The sequence below is a fragment of the Solea senegalensis genome, linkage group LG20 (genome assembly GCF_019176455.1).
Source record: "Solea senegalensis isolate Sse05_10M linkage group LG20, IFAPA_SoseM_1, whole genome shotgun sequence".
Classification (NCBI taxonomy): Eukaryota; Metazoa; Chordata; class Actinopteri; order Pleuronectiformes; family Soleidae; genus Solea; species Solea senegalensis.
This window is the reverse complement of record NC_058039.1, coordinates 11,741,850-11,760,264: the sequence shown is the minus strand read 5'-3', so window position 1 is coordinate 11,760,264 and position 18,415 is coordinate 11,741,850. Positions and strand designations below refer to the sequence as shown.

At 42.3% G+C, this 18,415-nt stretch overlaps 2 protein-coding genes across 3 annotated transcripts in view; one reads left to right on the top strand and one right to left on the bottom strand.

The window, feature by feature from the left end:
- The first annotated feature begins 375 nt into the window (after positions 1 to 375).
- LOC122786404 (tissue alpha-L-fucosidase-like) lies at positions 376 to 5,088 on the top strand. The gene is made up of 8 exons (XM_044052688.1): positions 376 to 856; positions 1,955 to 2,089; positions 2,208 to 2,345; positions 2,453 to 2,558; positions 2,888 to 3,088; positions 3,178 to 3,368; positions 3,774 to 3,873; positions 3,988 to 5,088. Exons 1-8 carry the CDS (start codon positions 519 to 521, stop codon positions 4,120 to 4,122), a joined length of 1,344 nt encoding a protein of 447 aa, XP_043908623.1. The 5' UTR covers positions 376 to 518; the 3' UTR covers positions 4,123 to 5,088.
- A 695-nt stretch (positions 5,089 to 5,783) lies between these two features.
- dlgap3 (discs, large (Drosophila) homolog-associated protein 3) overlaps positions 5,784 to 18,415 on the bottom strand; it is a 103,393-nt gene continuing 90,761 nt past the window's right edge. For both annotated transcript variants that reach the window (XM_044052686.1, XM_044052687.1), the window contains exons 7-13: positions 16,723 to 17,255; positions 16,427 to 16,521; positions 14,722 to 14,941; positions 13,152 to 13,470; positions 12,973 to 13,064; positions 12,733 to 12,879; positions 5,784 to 12,119 (exon numbers count right to left, since the gene is read on the bottom strand). In XM_044052686.1, coding sequence (XP_043908621.1) covers positions 11,814 to 12,119; positions 12,733 to 12,879; positions 12,973 to 13,064; positions 13,152 to 13,470; positions 14,722 to 14,941; positions 16,427 to 16,521; positions 16,723 to 17,255 — 1,712 coding nt within the window. In that variant the 3' untranslated portion in view covers positions 5,784 to 11,813. The remainder of the gene's footprint in view (positions 12,120 to 12,732; positions 12,880 to 12,972; positions 13,065 to 13,151; positions 13,471 to 14,721; positions 14,942 to 16,426; positions 16,522 to 16,722; positions 17,256 to 18,415) is intronic.

Here is an 18,415-nt window from a genome sequence, read left to right as displayed (position 1 = left end):
CAGCAACTACCATGTTTCCCGTGCACTTTTTGATGACTTACTACACTATGACGTGTTTAGGTGATTTTGGACGACTTACTATACCATGACGTTTTAGGTGATTTTGGATGACATACTATACTATGACGTTTTTTGTGATTTTGGACAACATATTATACTATGATTTTTTTTGGTGATTTTGGACGACATACTATAGTACGACCTTTTGGGTGATTTTGGACTATATACTATAGTATGACGGGCGTCATAGTTTGCGTAGTGGTTCGTGCTCCTGCATTTGCAGCAAGAAGAAGTTTGTCTGGCTGAAGGTGGTTGAATAAAGTTGTAATTCAAACAAAACAAAACATTGCGAATCACGTGAAAACAGTCACATGACAGGAAATGATTTACCCGCAGCGTCTCAATAATAAACCAGTGAATTATCAGTGGAATGCAGCGCCAGGAGCTTCCGTGAAGCTCTGGTCCGCACTCACAGTTTATTCACAATAGTATAGTGTAGTGCAGCAGCCTGAGCTATCATGTTCCTGTTTCTCGTCGCTGCTGCGCTAGTTGGTCAAACAGCGGCTCGATACACCGCGAACTGGACTAGCTTGGACTCCAGACCTTTACCTTCATGGTACGACGAGGCCAAGGTGGGCATTTTTGTCCACTGGGGCGTGTTTTCGGCAGTGGGCTTTAAAAGCGAGTGGTTCTGGTGGCACTGGCAGGGTCAAGACCCTCCGGACATCAGCTGTGAGCTCTACATGGCGACGAACTACCGTCCTGGATTCAGCTACGCCGAGTTTGCCCCCAAGTTCCACGCTCAGTTCTTCAACCCAGAGCAGTGGGCGGACATATTCAAAGCCTCCGGCGCAAAGTGAGTCAGCGGTTGGTTCCACTTCCCCAGGTCCTTCATACACACTGCCGCCACAGGCTGTCAAAACACTCGAATATTTGTACTGTTTAATACATTCTGTCAAAACATTCGATAATCCTGATCCACTGTACTTTACCCAGATTATTTCCCCAAGTGATCGCCACCATTCTATCCGTAATGTTTTTTCATATTGTTTTTTTCAGCAGTAGAATAGGAAATGGATGATCGCTTTATTCCAATACCTGTAGTTCATTTGCACAGCAGCCATTTTGCCATGTTTTGGCACAGTTGTTTCTGATCACATGAAGATGAAACAACTGTTCTTGTGCTCATTTCATGTACACAGTGAACAGTGCATGCACATGAGGAAGCCAAATGGACCTCAAACATCATCAATTTGATTATTTACAATTCTGTGCACAGGGGCTTTTCTACTACAAACTTTTTTGCTTCTGTAGCAAATTAATTCTCCTTGTGTGGTTACTGGTGGTTACTGTCTCCCCTCAGACCCAGAATAGAAGATTATGATCCATCATGGTGGTGTATTTTATTACACATTTAAATATTGAGTAAACTTAGACTGATGTTGCTGTTTAAGCAACATAACTCAAAAAGTCAATGGGATGACTGTAGGTTATGGTCCAATGGAGAATTTAGTAGATCTTTGCAGTGATGTGGATCACTGGATTTTGTTTTGAAAACAACTTCAATATCCTGTGAGATAGAGAAGTTAATATACTCTGACACCATGGGAAACAGCAGCCTTGCTAGATGTTTGCACTCTCTATACATGTAGGTTGCTATATGTGATTGTAGTGTTTTAACTTACCAGGGAAAGAAGTTAGAGAGCCTAAACCTCTACCAAATCTGTACTTTTTGACACACAAATGTGGCCAAAACCATAAAATCTGTGGTGGTGATAAGGAAATGTATATAATTTTCTTTATCATTAACAGTGCCCTGCCTGGCACGTTAAATGCTGGCTTACAAATTTAAAACATTTAGAAAACCTTCTCTGCTAGAATTACTTTACCTACATTTGCGCTTATGCACTGTGGATATACAGTGTGTTTCACTCATATTTCATCTTAATTGCAGATATGTTGTTCTGACTGCCAAACACCATGAAGGATTTACAACCTGGGGGTCTCCATACTCCTGGAACTGGAACTCTGTTGACAATGGTCCACACAGGGACCTGGTGGGAGACCTGGGAGAGGCAGTGCGTAACAGGTGGGTCCTCAGCTGCATCAGAATCAATCAAATACTCTCTGATTTCAAGTTGCGTTTGCATAATCTAAAGGACTCTTTCTTTAACAACAGATTTAAAGTTTGTCATTTCTTCTTGTAGGTCATTGCACTATGGACTGTACAACTCCTTGTATGAGTGGTTCCACCCTCTCTACCTGGCTGACAAGAAGAATCAATTCAAAACGCAGCAGTTTGTGGCAGATAAACTACTACCAGAGCTTTATAACATGGTCGTAAGGTGTGTAAGCTCATCTTGCACATAAACAGTCAGTAATAGTTGTATTTATGTGCCTCTATAAGACGGTGTCAGTGTGTTTGAGCCTTTGCCTTCCCGTTGCCTTGTAGGTACAGGCCTGAGTTGATCTGGTCTGATGGAGACTGGGAAGCACCTGACACCTATTGGAACTCCACAGAATTCCTGGCGTGGCTTTATAATGACAGCCCAGTCAAAGTAAGTGCATACTTTTACTTTACATGTTACAGGCTGCATTTTTGTTTCTAAGTTCCAGTGTATAAGAATTTAGTGACATCTAATGGTGGAAGTTCAGATTGTGCTCACCCCTCCCTTTCCCAAATGCATGAGGGGAATGTAGTGGCCCTCGGATTTTGTTCTTTTATGTTGTTCCAGGCAGTTACGTTACCACATCTATGTCTGTAGAAGATTTTTCAGTTAATGTCACTGTTGTCCTTGCACACCTTCTAATAGTTACACATCAGACCATTAAGGACTTTATAGTTTCAGACGATTTGTGTGTTTTTATTACATCTCCTTTGCCTTAGGATACTGTTGTGACCAACGACAGATGGGGAGCTGGCTGTGCTTGTAAACACGGTGGCTACTATAACTGCGAAGACAAGTACACTCCAGGTGAGCTGCCCAAGCACAAGTGGGAGAAGTGCACTTCTGTGGACAGTTTATCCTGGGGTTACCGGTGGAACATGAAGCTGAGTGAGCTCATGGACTTACCCAGTATCATAAAGGTGAAGACATGAGATTATATTGTATAAATGATTCATAATCACTAAATCTTTAACGCTTCCATTGACTGACTGGATATCGTCTGTTACAGGATCTGGTTCGCACTGTGGCTCTGGGAGGAAACTACCTTCTGAATGTGGGTCCCACGCCTGATGGAATGATCCCTGTTGTATTTGAGGAGAGGCTCCGGGGTGTCGGAGCTTGGCTGGAGATTAACGGGGAGGCCATCTACACCTCTAAACCCTGGAGGGTCCAGAGAGAGAACACTACTGCATCAATCTGGTAAAGTGCTAGTTGGAGCTGAACTTGGACAACCTTGTAGTTTGTGTAGACTGTGTGCCATGACGCATTCAGCTGTTTTAGAAAGTGCTGGAGAAGTAGTGAAAGTAGTGATTTCAGTTTCTCGCCAGAGACTTCTGTCAAGTGTAAACCTGTAGAACATAACTTTTAAATCATATCCAAATTGATAGAGCCTTTTTCTTTTTTTCTTTACAAATTTTACAAATGTTTTTTAATCATTACTGTTTATGAAAACCAAACAGAGGTAGAATAGTAACATCAACCACAACAAAAAAAAAATCACCCCCACAGCTTTAAGTGCAGAATACAACTTAACACCTTGCGACTCTGCTCAACTGAGTGATTTCAATGTCAGACATGTGATTGTCATCTTTTTGCTTGTTTTAGGTACACATCTAAAGGGAACACGGTCTACGCCATCATTACAACCAAGCTATCCAAGTACACCGTGCAACTGTTGGAACCCAAGACCTCAGTCATCACCAAGGTAAAGTGTCTTTAGTGAAACTGTGAAGAAATATCACCTTGTCTTACAGAGAAGCTGCACTCTCATGTCTAAGCTATAATTTGGATTTTCTAAATCATTGATTCTTATTTACAGGTGACCTTACTGGGGGATCCGAAGCCCTTAGCCTGGTCCCCACTCAGTCCTAGTTCTGGACTGAGCGTCCTTCTGCCCCAGCTGCCTTACTCCCCTGGTGAGGCTTGGACCCTGAAACTGGAGGGTGTCCAGTGAGCCTTCAACACATGATTTCCATGTGGAACGTGGTAAACTCAGGTTATTGTTAATTAGGATAAGGGGAAACTTGTACTTTTTGTCTAATATATTTCTATTTGCTTGAGAAAATTGAAATGATGTGACACTCCTCTCCAATAATTCTTTAGTGCACTAAGATTGACTGACTTTTAAATGTGCTCTTTTTTTTAATGATTCACTGTGAACAGTGAACACATTGAATCAGCTCCTCAGCTTCTTTTTTCCAAATCAGTAATTTTAGCCAGTGGTTTCTGGGAATTGCAGCAGTTGACCTTAAATGCACTTTTAATTATTATTAGTTTTTTAAAATATGTGTAGTTTGAATAGTTGGGAAAACCTTTGGTGATGTCATTGATGAATTATTGTTTTTTGTAAATATGCACAATTCTAAGTTGTATTAAAAATAAACTTCTTAAAGATCCACTGTCTTTGACTTTTCTTGCAGTGTCTCAAGTTGTTAAGACTTGGTTTTAAGTATACCTCAGTCAAGAGGTAGAGATTTCTCACTGTGAGTCATGATGGCACTTCTCATCAGGAACTCATCTCGTTCGCCGCTGCTGTGCTGTCCTCAGACGCCGTGGTATCCTTGGATCTTTTCCCTGTAGCCATACAAAAACTGTATAAACAAATTCATGAGCCAATTTTTGTTTTTAATTGCATGGTACAGCCATGATTGGGAACTAGATGACTTTTAGATGACCGTGTGCACTTTCTGCAACCCCCCTCCTGTGCCTCAGGATCTCCTTCACCTCCATATTCTTTCTTTTGTGCTGATTCTTGAATTCTAATCTGTTTTTCTCACCTCAAAGGCATACTTCTGTGGTTGCTTCCTGTGTCTCTGCTTTATGCTTACACTTCTGTAGCCCAATGCTGCATTTGTAATTGTGGTCCTGTGTCAGACAAAGATGTGTATGTTATTATTCTAAATTCTCTCATTTAAACTTTCACGTGTGCACTGTATGTGGACCTGCTTTGTATTTGCATTGTAAATACCTGCAAGTGGAGAGAGGCAAATAGAAAATGGAAATCTTCTCTCACCTCAGCTTTGCATTTTTAAAGCACACTGTTCAAGTGAGTTTGACTGCAGTGCAGAAATGTATGACTGCAGATAAAGAGCCAGACAGTGCAAGGAGTGGAAATGTGTGAGGAAATTGCACTTTCTCTCTCTCTCTCTCTCACTCTCTCTCGCAAAGTAACAGTGTGAGTTCAGTGGCTGAACTTGACTATGTTTGTTCGTACGTGTATAATCGCTTAATTGATTTGTTCACATAGCCCTTCAATAAGCCTTGCTTTATGTTGACAGCTGTCTGATGCCACCATATTTCTACAGAAGCCTGATGATGAATTAGATGTTAACTAATGCAGTTCCCTCTTGTTTCTCAGAAAATAATTGGCCATAAATTAACTTAAGAAGAAGATGTATCTGTTTGAAACCAAACATATTTCCCATAATGCCAAAATTTCACATTACGATTAGGAATTTCTTAAATTTGTCCTTTCCATGTTACTTGTGCCACTTGTTTAAATGCTGCAATGCCTCAATCATAAACCTAATACCTGTTGCGTCGAATCAAAATGAAGTAAATTCAACAGAGTCAGAAAATTGACACAGAAGAAACACAAAGGAGACATGGCACCCGTCCCGTTTAACTCGCTAAAATAGCTTTATAATTATCATGTTATAGTAATAATATTAGCCATTAAAAAATGTTTCGACAACGTTGACAGTGTTACATTCTGTGTTGGGGGTAAACCACGTCACAGTGTGCCATCTCTCTGGGCTTGACTGCTATCAAGACGTGCTCCGTTGACACATCGAGATCCATAAATCATACGAGGTCAATAAATAAATGTGTATGTACACAAATTCAAACCACACCACAAAAGAACAGAATCATGACTTATTAAAGTAAAATGGCGTGACACCTTCCTTTGCCCAGTCACAAACTCAGACTTACACCGTGGTGTTCTCATGCATCTTGTGTATCCACCGGTGAAACAAACGTCACATCTTATGGCATCGCTATTGCTATATGCTCCAGTCAGTTCCTTTTGTGGGAGGAAAAAAACAAAACAAAAACACAAACACGTCTCTAATGCTTGTATGTACAGTATGCTGTCTTGGCACTGGATCAAATGGGTATAAAACAAGAGAACTCAAGGATAAAGCTGAGCTCAAAAGAGAGAGAGAAAAAAAAAAAAAACTTTCTGTATCAAACCCGTGTGATTAAAAACCAATGGTGTTCAGAGAGGAGCACAGGAAAAGAGATGAGAGAGGAGGACAGGTGGACACAGACAGAGAGAGAGAGCACAAGGGGCTATTTCATTTTTGCTACATTACTGTATAGAGTAGAATACACAGAGCGTGGAGAGTCTGTATCAGTTTGATGTCCATGTTGTTTTCCCTCCTTCTGCAGAACCAAGAGTTCAGAGTGGTAATAAATGGGTGGTAAATAAAATGTTCGGATCCTCCTAATTTGTTCTTACTTTCCTCCCGTGGTGATCCCTCACTCCCGCACAGGAGTGTCCATCATTGATCCCAGAGGAAGAAAAAAAAAAAGTGTCTCCCAGAGTTATAGTCAGCTTGCTTTTCTTCTACTCTATCTTCTTAGTAGCAGCAATTTAAAGACGTATCATTATGGGATTAAACAGTTGTTTTTGCCCTTAAATAAAGAACAATGTTTACCCATAGCTATACAATAATGAGAGTGATGGCGATAATTAATCCTTTAATGACAACAATCATACTGATAATAATAATCATTTTGTTATAACAATATTATGTAATATTGAGAAGAGCAATGTCCACTGGCAACATGTATTTACAGTCTTGTAAACATGAGGGTGGCAGGGTTTTTTTTGTTAATTACATAGTAATTGCTCAGATGTCTCTAACCCACATGGTTTCCTGTGTGTGTGTGTGTGTGTGTGTGTGTGTGTACTGCAGAGCAACTTTACAATGTTAAAGGCACATCGGAGTCTCAGTTAAAACGCTTCATGGGCGCAAGCTGCTCTGGAGGAGAAACAGAAATATGAGTTTCTGGAGATTTGGTCCAAGTCCAGAAAGGAATTGTAAGTTATTTAGGATTTTCAAAAAAATCAGACCTCATTTTTGATTCTATTTTAATACCTTTTTCAGTATCAGTGAGATCGTTTTATTATCCCTACAGTATACTTAACAGTGTGGAAAAAACTTTGTAATAAGAAGTGATATTATACTCATAACCATTTTATTTTAAAGTTAAAGCAGCTTGCATTAACAATGTGTGTGGGACATAAGGGGGTGAGGATTATCAATTGTTATTCACAAAAATATTCATGTGAGGGTATTAAAGTGATGCATTTTTCACTTATTAACCTTACCGCCACTTGTAATATCATTGCCTTATTACCACACTACTGCCATTGTTATTACAAAGATGGAAACTGTGTGATGACAAACATGGCATTTATGCCGACTTCATATTCATTTGAGGGAAAGTTATGTATTGCTGATTGCACACATTTTATTTCTGGACTTATTTGTCTTACATACTAATGGAAAATCATCTGCATACAAATCAATATATATATAATATATATTGTGTCATATAACTGAGGTTTTAGATTGCTCTAGATTTAGACTGTTAATGTTTACAGTTAGGCGATGCCATCATGTCTCAGCTGTGAGATGAGATGGACCTTGAGAGTCTCCACTCAGCCAGACACAACTAGTGCTGACTCGACTCTTATCCTTTCCTCCCTCGATGGTGTAAACTCAAAATCTGCTATTGTACTGTCAGTCTGCATATGAGCTGTAACGGGAATCCTCTCTGTATTTAAAGCGGACCTACGTTGTAATAATGTCATGAATTCAAATAAAGACAGCCGAGAGTCGTTGAGAATTTCAGCCATGCACATCACACATCTGTGCAGAAGCAGCTCAGAGCTCACTTTGCTGGAAAAAGTGTTTTTTTCTTCTTTTCCTCCAGAGCAACTCTGCCGCTACCAAATGTCAAACTAAAACTCAAATCTGCAGCTACAACATCCTTCCTCCTGCTCCACGTTGTTGCACACGCAGGACAGACATTACACACACATTGGCTACAATTGATCTGCCACCCCCACACCCCCTCTGACTCTGCTGTCCTCCAGCCTCGGAAAAAAATGGCTACTAGAGAAAATGGGCTCAAATAACAAGCACCCCCACAGAGAGCATAGACAACCTTCTTGTGGGACGGCTCTGGTCATGTGATTTCAGGGTCCGTCTGTTGTATAGTGCTAGAGAATCCCCTGAGGACAGAGGCCTGGGTCAGGGTTTGGAGACACTGCTGCTAGAAACTGAGGTACTCAGAGTTGTCATGTCCGTCAGGCTGTCCATGAGGGGTTTTTGCACTTCTATGAGGAGGAGAAAGGGTTTCATGTTCTTGTTGTCTGGTGTATTGGTGAGCACGTGGATCATGTTTGTACATAACTACACACCCAGGTGCTATTGTACTCAGAGGCTCCTGTGTTTATACTGTGCCGATACATAGATATATATAGTTGGACAAATAGATAGGCAAAGTACAGAAACAAAAAAAAGTATGGAAATCACATCCACAAAAAAGTGTGTTTCCAATGGACCTGTTTCAAGGCAAGGTGGCTGGCTAACACCTCAACTTGTGATCAGTAGTGTAAAGGAGAAAGTCAGCAAAAAACGGTTTAAGTAGTAGAAGTTGCTACTGCGGACAAATATCCATTGAAGCCTCCTCAATTCCTGGTGTCCCTCAAGGCCGAAATGGAAAGGCCTTGCCATCCCTCTGTGTGTCGATTTGAGGATTTTAAGGATCGAGTCGAGTCCTTCACAGTGGAGTTAACAGTATAAAAGCAGGTCTTTGTGCTTTCTTTCATACACCACTGAGATGTTGTCAAGTTTGAGTTTGACACAGGAGAAGGGATGAGGGGATTAAAAGGCTGCTCTGCAACCCACACCGCTGCAAAACGAATTAAAAAGCACATCTAATTGGGAGCCCTTTTCTCCTCCCTTGCCAGGGCAGCTCGTATTACGTGGAGGCTCTTGTATTGATCTGTCTAGAGTCACGTCAAAACACCCAATTACTGTTTCAAGGGCTCCAATATTAGTGTCCTCCAAGGATATAATCACTGTACAAAGAAGTGACTCACTGTAAAATCTCATCTATTTTCTTTTCAATCACAACAAAAGGTTGTTGGCTACAAAATTTGCTCAAACTGTACCGGTCAAAAATGAAATTCTGCTAAATTTGCCACAAAACATGCAGTATCAACAAAATCTGCCAGTCTTATGTGAGTATTGCAAGTGAAAGTAAGGGACACAAAGGAGAGGCGCGTCGGTCGCGTAAAAACATTTTTCCTTCAACAATATTCTCTGCAGCTCTCTCCGCAGATCTTATTTTCCTATGTACAACGCTCTCTCTCACTCTCTCGTGTGTGTGTGTGTGTGTGTGTGTGTAAACTGTGTTAAAAGGAAACCTCCACAATAGCTGGTTAGGCACGTGTTGTTGGCTCTAAAGAGGAATTATACAGGGAGGGGATACAGCAGTATATATGTTGTTAGAACCACACAAAGATTAACAGTAGATCTAAGGAGGATCATACTTGGCAAATTACACTCTTTGCCAGTTTTACCCTGTGAACCTGACTCAGCACTCACAAAGTTAAGGATAATCATTTGAAATTGTTTTTCACGTACACTGAGTCTGGATATGCCACACAGCTGAAGTTTCACACAATGCTATAATCTATCATAATAATACTGTAGTATTTCACATTTGATATATGCTTTTTTTTTGTACATATACTGTACTCAATAGTCTCTACTAACCTAGAAATGTAGATTATATTATAAAATATACATCTCCCATTAAAATATCCCATTTTGCCAACACATTCCATTCAAATTTTAGAAAAGAAATACACAGGTCATGCTAAAAGATTCTTATAATTTAAGGGTTTTTTTCCCCCCTTTTTTTTCGTCTTTAAAATAGCTGATTTGGACTTTTTAGTATTCATTTGGGCTTCATCCCAAATCCTGTATTACACACAGCCCGTCACATTCACGCCACACACAGGCCTGTACACAACATCCATACAAAATACCTCAATAAAATAATAATAAAGATGTGTTCTGACATACGTTTGTAAATAAGACCCCTTCACAGCTTTTGAAATCATGCTACATGTCAGTGGAAACATCGGGTGTTATGATTCAGGAAGTCTTAAATAAAGATGAAAGAAAACATAGTGCAACAAACATACAGCGCATCACCACTGATTTACATGTGTGACTAAATCTCAACAACACACGCTGCTGTCATTTCTATAACTTCACAACTTTTACTGTTTTACTCTCTGGGGTGATTCTTTGGAAAAGATAGGGATGGAGACACGTACAAAATGACTCCTTTTTGTTATTTCCTGATCAGAGAACCTTTGTTCCTTTTCTTGTCACCAGTGTGTGTGTCTGTAACTGAGAGGTTTGTACTTCCACTCACACAACTAGACTTTGGCGGCTCTCTTCTTTTTGAATTTGTGACCTACCGCCGTTTACAGAATGAAAACAACAAAGGCAAACAAAGTTATGTAGAAACTTCTTTCATGGCTGTTTCATCAGGGCATCTTGTTCATTTTCTGGCTGAGGTGGAAACAATTCTCTACAAAATCCCCCTTGTAGGTTTGGGTCCTCATTTGACCACTAGGTGGTGCTATAGTCTCACAGTGAAATAGGGGCCGTGTCAGCAAACAGTCCTGAAAAGGCTCCAAAATATATTCCCGTAAAAATACCCAACAACCCCACCCTGAAACTTCAGAAAGACTACTTAAAGAGAAAACAGCTATTTATTTCTCCTCCTTTTGCTTTTGTCTGTGAGGCTCTCTAGCTGTGAAGGCTGTGACGCTATACTGCAAAAGCTCGTTTTGGCAAACATGAGTGTGCACACTATGTACAAATAGCACTTGCACATTCAAACAGCCTCACTGCTGAATGCTAAGGATGGTCAGTGGATGCATGGGATGTGAGGACCGACGGAGATACATGATTTTGAAATCCTTTGAATGGGGGGGGTGGGGGAGAGCCTTTGCGTGGTAAACTCACTACGTTTGTGGGATGTTCTTTGGGGATTATGAACCATCCGACTCCCACGGCAATTCATCCATACATGTGCGATGAGTGGGGATTCATCTTGTTGTGACAGAACCTCCGAAACATAACATGGAGCTGATTCTAATTCATCAGTGATCCATAGATCTGTGGAGGATCTGTGCCTGTTGAGCCCTTTAGTTTCAGTGACGGAAAAGTGTAAGGTGAACACGCACAGGCATGCTACTACTGTGTGAATCTCTACTGCCAAGTGCTATAAAAGATGGACTGTTTGTGGCCAACTTCAACAAAAGAAGAAAGAAATTCTCAGTTACAAAGGTCTGCTACCAACCCATTCAGGTCTAGGCCTCTGTGTCAGTAATATCCAAATTTCACATATACTAAAATGGCGGTCATTGCTTGTTTAGTGAGCAACATGATGGCATTTTGCAGTTTGCTGTTCTCGTATGTGAAGTAATGGAAATATGCTGAGGGTGTGGCTAGCAGAATAACAGCAAGGACCCGCAGTGGATCTTAAAACGGGTGAAGGTGAGCAGAGAAGAGGAGAAGGAGACACACCGCACTCTTGTGCTCAGAGTCGAGTCTGGGCTTCGGGGATGTAGATCTCAATGCTGTCCGCGCTCTCCGTAGCTGAGTTCTGCCTGAAGGAAGCCGTTCTCTTGGTTTGCAGCAGCCTCCTCCTCGCTTCTGTCCTCTGACGCTCCACGAGGTCCAAGGACTTCTCTCTGATGGGTAAAGTGTGTCCACCCACACGGGGAACCACCAGGCCCCCTGACCCACCACCAGTGCCCACATCCCCTGTGCTATCGGCCCGGAGACTGCCAGTCACCCCACCTGCTGGCTTCTTTGGTAATGGAGGAGGAAGCTTCTTGTCCTCCTGGCCCCGTCAATGATGAGACATGGATTAAACAGACAGTGGATTTTTTTTGTGTGTGTTTTGTAAAGAGGTACAAAAGAAATCCCATGCAAAAAAGGGAGGGAACATAGAAAAGGAAAAAAAAAAACACAGACAAAGGAGAGAGGGCATTAAAATGGAAAGATAACCGAAAAACATAACAGAACAAAAAATAAATAAATGGTCAAAAAGTACCTCAGCATGCATTTGCATCAGGCAACGTGAATTGAAATGAAATGGGAAAGGAAAAAACAACAACAACAATAATATAGAACAAACAAGAAGAAGGGAGAGACAATTGTTAGTTTGTTATCAAGAATAATGTAGCTGATCAGTAAGTAGTGTAACCTTTGTAGATAGTAATGTAACACACATGTACTGTCTGCAAAAATGAGATTAGAATTATTTCTAGCACTGTGAGACTCCACTGTCTCATGGGAATTTCAGCTCAGTTCCTCTTGTTGTTCTGTATTTTCACAGCCTGCAAAGGCTTGGAGGGTACGACCATCTGCGCTACTCTTCTGCACATTGCCATTTTAGCTCTGGGGGTTTGTTGAAAGGAAACCAAGGCTGGTTGGATCCCCAGGCCTCTCACCTTCTTTTCACTTGGGAGTCTCCAACCAGAGTCCTTGAGCCTCTGGAGGTCCTGAAACTTGACCCTGACGTCCTCTATGTTGAGCTGGAGCAGGTCCCAGAATCCCGCCAGGTCCTGAGAGGTGGGCTGAGGGTAGGCTGATGGGTCCTGAACAGGCAGGGAGACAGGATATGATATTTGCGGAAGAGGAAATGCTGCACAGGACCATTTTTGCCTTTATGTGCAGTCACACATACTCACCACACTTTGTTGGCAGAGGCGGAAGAACTGCTGGACTTTCTGAGACATGAGCATCTGGGCACTGCCAACTGCATTTCGGATTAGCTCAAGAACTAAGGAGGAAACAAAACATAAATTGTTTCAGAAGAACCATGAATCCTTTGACTTTCTTTTCATCTTTTCAATCCCCCTAGACTCACTTTCTTCTGGCAGTTCCTTCTCCTCAGCCTCTCTCTCCATGTTCTGGCACCAGCCCTCCATCCTCTCCACCTCTGTCTGCAGGAGTCGTAAGAAGAACTCTCCATCTCTCATGCAAGGCGAGGCTCTGCCTGAGTCGGGGAGGCTGCGGGGGCCTTCTAGGGACGGCGTACCTGCCCAGGCTCGCTCAGATGTGATGGGCAGAGGGGAGTGGGAACGTGGGGGCAAGTGTGGGTGCGGGTGTTGGTGTTGGTGTTGGTGTTGGTGCGGCCGTGGATCTGCTGGGCAGACCTCACTGGTGTAGCCAGTCTGGATGTAGTCCTGCGAGATCAGAGGAGAAAACTGTTTTTGACATGGATTATACGGTTCATCAATAATGTGTTCTGATTCAGCAAAGACATTCCACCGTACACCATCTGTTCAGTGTCACTCCCACTCCCGATCATACTGAATTACTGCACCAAACAATTTCACAGTCAGACATGGAACAGTACGGCTTTTTCCACACTCATACATGTTCACTCATACTAATATGTTAATACAAGTTCAACTGAACTGACTAACACAACGACTAATGCCCTTGGGAGTACAATTACTTATGAATTATGACTAATACCGGGACATGACAGAAGCTGATACACAAAATAATAAGACAATAGCAACAAAAAGATTCAGGCCAATACATTTGTAGGAGACAAATTTTGCTTCAGTAGTTTAATATTTTAATTTATTGGATGGTAGGTCATGTGTAGTACACATCTGTTTGTAGGTAAGTGTGAGAAAATGACCCAAGTTCTTGCTTGATTTATAGCCTCAGTAAATGTTAATGTTCTCAATAGTCCCCAAAGATGAGGCCATCACTGTCCAGTCATACGTTTAAATCAAATCATCATTAATTAACATGTCAAAGCGTATTTATTAAGTCCTGCCGTAAAGGGTAAGCCTGTGCATCCACCTTATTGTTTTCCTTGAGATTACTTTATCTTGGATAAAGAGATTATACATTTTTTTTTAATTATTATTATTCAGGAATGGCAATTTCCTGGAGATCAATAAGGGTAGCTAGCACTAGCACGTTTACTCCCATGACTCTATCTCTAATCTAATAGACGGCACTGTTTTATTAGTTCCCGGTTACAAAAGTTTCAACGGATCCATTTCACTGGGAATTCATTACTGGAAACGATGGCGGATATCTTGTTACAACACTGTTATTGTGTGGTTTCATCTTCATTAGCTGATGTTTCTCTGCGGTGGCACTGTTTTGCTGGTATGACAAACGCACATTATGAACAAACTGAGGGGGAAAAAAAATATTACTCTGTTTAAAGGATATTCATAATGTCATATTAGGAGATTGGTACATATTTTTTTTATTATTATGTATTCTTATAATTATTAATAACTGAAAGAAGGCAGGTTGATTATGTGTCATTACACTGTTCAGATTTAAGGAAACACATGTACAAATAACTTTGTCCATTTGACCCTTAAAATTATTCTTTTTTGTCCATTACGAGGGAAAACTGTTGACAATGCAGGTTCCATGATATTAAAAAAAAAAACCCGTACCTCTCTGTGCGCCCACTGTCCCTGTGTGTGCACTGTACGGTGGCACTCGGTGTACTGGCTGGCAGACTCGGGCTCTGACGAGTGCCTTTGGAAGGAACAGCCGAACTGAAGACTCTTGTCCTGTGTTGGCACGGCGATGCTGAGCCCTGGGAAGCCCTCAGGGTCCAGGTCGGCTTGCACGCTTGCCGTCACGCTGTTGGAGCGCTTGAAACGAGCCCGCCTGCAACACAGACAGAGGCCCAGAGCCATCCAGTCACGGGGAGTATCGCATGCAAAAGTGTTTTCTCAGATGTTTCGCCTTCTTCTATAAATCGCACATTTCTGTTTGAGCCATGATGGTGATGCTGTCACTGCAGACACTGCCCCATTCCCAAACCAAAAATCACTTAACTGCTGGATTTATATTGGTTTTTGACCAATGGGAAAGTCTTTAACTGGCATTCGTCCCCAGGTCAAGCCCATAGGGGTTTTCATTAGCTTCAGCTTCAGATCAGTATAAATGGGCACGCAAGACCTGGGTTAACACGCTAGGTGTTAACATGACATGATGTAAGGCTACTGCATGGTGATTTCAGAGAAGCGGGAGGGGTTAGCGGGAGGTGGTAACACGTTGTCGTGCGACAATATCTACAACCACCCAACACTGTGTTTTTGCCGTCTGGCACACCTGCAGGACATCACACTGGGGGCGTGGTAATTCTCGATTCTACCTTTCGAAGGTCGAGATTGTAACTACGTTTCGATCAATATTCAGTTTTGTTGAATAGTCAATCTTACTTTTGACACCATGTGACAGCAGGTACAAAGAACTGTCACATGTGGTGCCCTGCATGTACATCCCGTCACGATTCACACACTCGCTAATTTCAATCCGAAAGAGGCTTTTCACTTTTTTTTTTTTTTCTTCTCATAACTCCTGCTAAATCCTCTGGCATATGACGCAACAGTGTGTGTGCAAATGTCATGTCAGTGGACTCAGCGGTGAGTGTTTACAAGGTTATAGCCCACCTCCTCTCATCCTTCTTTGCTTTCCGATGAGGTGTAAGGTGTGACTCAAATTTCCTTCCTCCTTTCTCTCTCTCTCGCCGTCCCACTGTCATCTTTGATGATTGCAGGAGGTAGGGGACATTGTTAACAGGTGCATGTCCGCACACTGCTTGAGGTTTCAGATTGTGCGGAGCTGCGAGTGCTTGCATCTCGTGTGTGTGTGTGTGTGCGTGCGTGCGCGCGCCTGACCCGTAAACGGCACTGGATATAATTAGGAGAAGGGCTGCATCATGTGTGAAAGTCATGTCAAGTGTATGATTTGCTGTAGTCATGGTTACAGCTCCTAATGACGAAAAAACAAGACATTCTTGGAACAGTGTTACTGAATTCAAGCTGTGATGTCTGATGAAATGTTAAATGAAATAATAGGATCGCACGGAGAAATCAACCATAGGTGGCTGCGCTGTGGGGGACGGCGGCTTTTAAAAATCATATGTGGAGATTATTTACATAAATCACAGTGTGGAGACCAAAGCGTCTTGTTGAGGCAACGCATTTTAGAGGCAAAGTCAAATTAGAAAATGAACAGAAACATCTTAGTTTGTGTCCATAATTACAGAAAATCAAATGCCAGGCAAAATAAACACATTTCAAGTTGGGAGAAAGATTTAAAAATACTCTTTCCCTACTTAACTTTTAGTTGTACTTCCTTTCCTACCTTTTATCTTCCTCCACTTGGACCCCTATGGAGTGGACCTGTGTAAGAGCTTTGCTTTCTCCTTCTGAATCTGACAGGGTTCCTGAGCTGTCCACCTGTGACAAACAACACATGGGGTCATTAAAAAGTGGCCAAAATTAGATAGATTAAGAACACTACTCAACAATAGTATTGTTGTTTGAAGGTATTTGAATGCAGAAACGTTACAGATTCTACCTTTAGACTGTTGAACGAACATAATGTGCAAGATGAAGGTGCATCTTTGGGTCAGATAAACTGCAGTCATCATTTCTCACCTGCACAGCTATAGATGGACTCCACTTTCTCACACCGCGACCATCGTCCTGCCCAACAGCTTTGCTCAGAACTAAGCTGTTCTGAGGCAGAGAGGCGGATTTGCCCAGGCTGCCTCCAATCCTGCTTTCCCGCTCCCTGACCGGCCTGGGTGGACCCTCCAGAAGACTGTCAGCTGAGCTGCTGTGTTTGGCTCTCACTCCAACTCCCGGGCCCCCTCCGTAGGGAACCAGCTCCCGTGAACCCCTGACACCATCTAAGCTCTCTGCCGAGTTACTGTGCTGCCTGGAACGCGCAGGGCCCGTGGCGGTGTAGTAGCCTCCCCTGGAGGAGCGACCTGGCGGTCCGTCGGAGATGCCCATGTCCACAGAGTTGCTGTGCTGCTTTGGGCGACCAGAGCTTGAGACCAACTGTCCACTGCTCTGGAAGTAGGCATCCTGCGTGGACTCAGTGCTGCTCTGGGCCCGCACTGAGAGTGAAGACTTGGACATGCGAGGTGGAAGTGGAGGAGGAGCACCTTTGCGATAAGGAAAGACTGAAGTGTAGGAAGAGTGGGAGAAAGAAAGACCAGAGGCATAGTGTGCTGTTAAAAAGCAAAATGTTTACCATAAAAACAGGGAGAAGGGGGGATGGATAAGAGGGACAGACTGGAAAGACAAGGTGAAAGGGAGGACAGAGTGAAAAGAGGGAAGTATTATGTGTAGAAAGAGAAAGAGAGGGAAACAACAACATCACTAGGAAATCATGTCAGTGGGACCAAAAAGATTTGTAAATGCAGCTCATGATTTATTTTTATCCTAAGTTAATATATGGAGTGAATTTCAGTGAGGCGCAGAGAGCAAAGTGGTGGAGGAGACGGACATGACAGAGACGACAGGAGAGAGCTAACTTAACTCTGCTTCTGAGGAACATAAAGCAATTTCATGAGAAGTATTAAAAAGACGAGAACTGACTCTGTCTCTTCCCCCTCACGACACACACGGAGTAACACCCAAGAAACAGTCTTTTTCGGTATGTGTGTGTGTAGGCATGTAAATTATACAAATGTCAGCACATGTGAGTTTTGATTCGTGTGTATGTGTGTGTATTGCAAGTATATGTAGCACTTTAATAAATCTCTGGGGGAATTTTGCTAAGCTTGGAAATTTGAGTCCTGCGAGGCCCTAAGTGGCTCTGCGGTATTGTACGAACAGATGTAAGCAAACACACACACACAACATACAGAGGGGGAGAGAGAGAGAGAACGGGAGGGACAAACTAAAGACATGTAATGATGCCAAGACAGAAAGACAGGAAGACAGAAAGACAGAAGCAGCAGCTGGGGACACTGAGCTATCATCATGATCACAAATGTTCCTGTCGCTATTACTGAGACGCAGAAACGTGCCATCACACAGGGGAGGGTAACGGATGAGATGAGATACAGAGACAAGAGGTGACAGAAAACAAACTGCATGCACAGCAACACGGACCCAAAACTATGCTTACAGCATGCAAACATATACATACAGTCAGCACAAGTGCTGCAGAGAGGGACAAGGGGGAGATGAAGATACAGAGATAAAAGGAACAGAGAAGGAAAAGAGGCAGGAATGTACAAAAAAGAAAGAAAAAGGATTCACACGATGCAACTATGCAGAGCCTTGGTTCTGTCAAGGCAAGCAGGCACAAGCTGTCAAAGTGCCTTCTCTCACT

Bases quoted from the DNA above. Each gene is read 5' to 3' on its own strand.
- LOC122786404 (XM_044052688.1), top strand. From the start codon at position 519: ATGTTCCTGTTTCTCGTCGCTGCTGCGCTAGTTGGTCAAACAGCGGCT. The intron at 3,089-3,177 runs GTGAAGACATGA...CGTCTGTTACAG, and splicing joins ACTTACCCAGTATCATAAAG to GATCTGGTTCGCACTGTGGC. The intron at 3,874-3,987 runs GTAAAGTGTCTT...TCTTATTTACAG, and splicing joins AGACCTCAGTCATCACCAAG to GTGACCTTACTGGGGGATCC.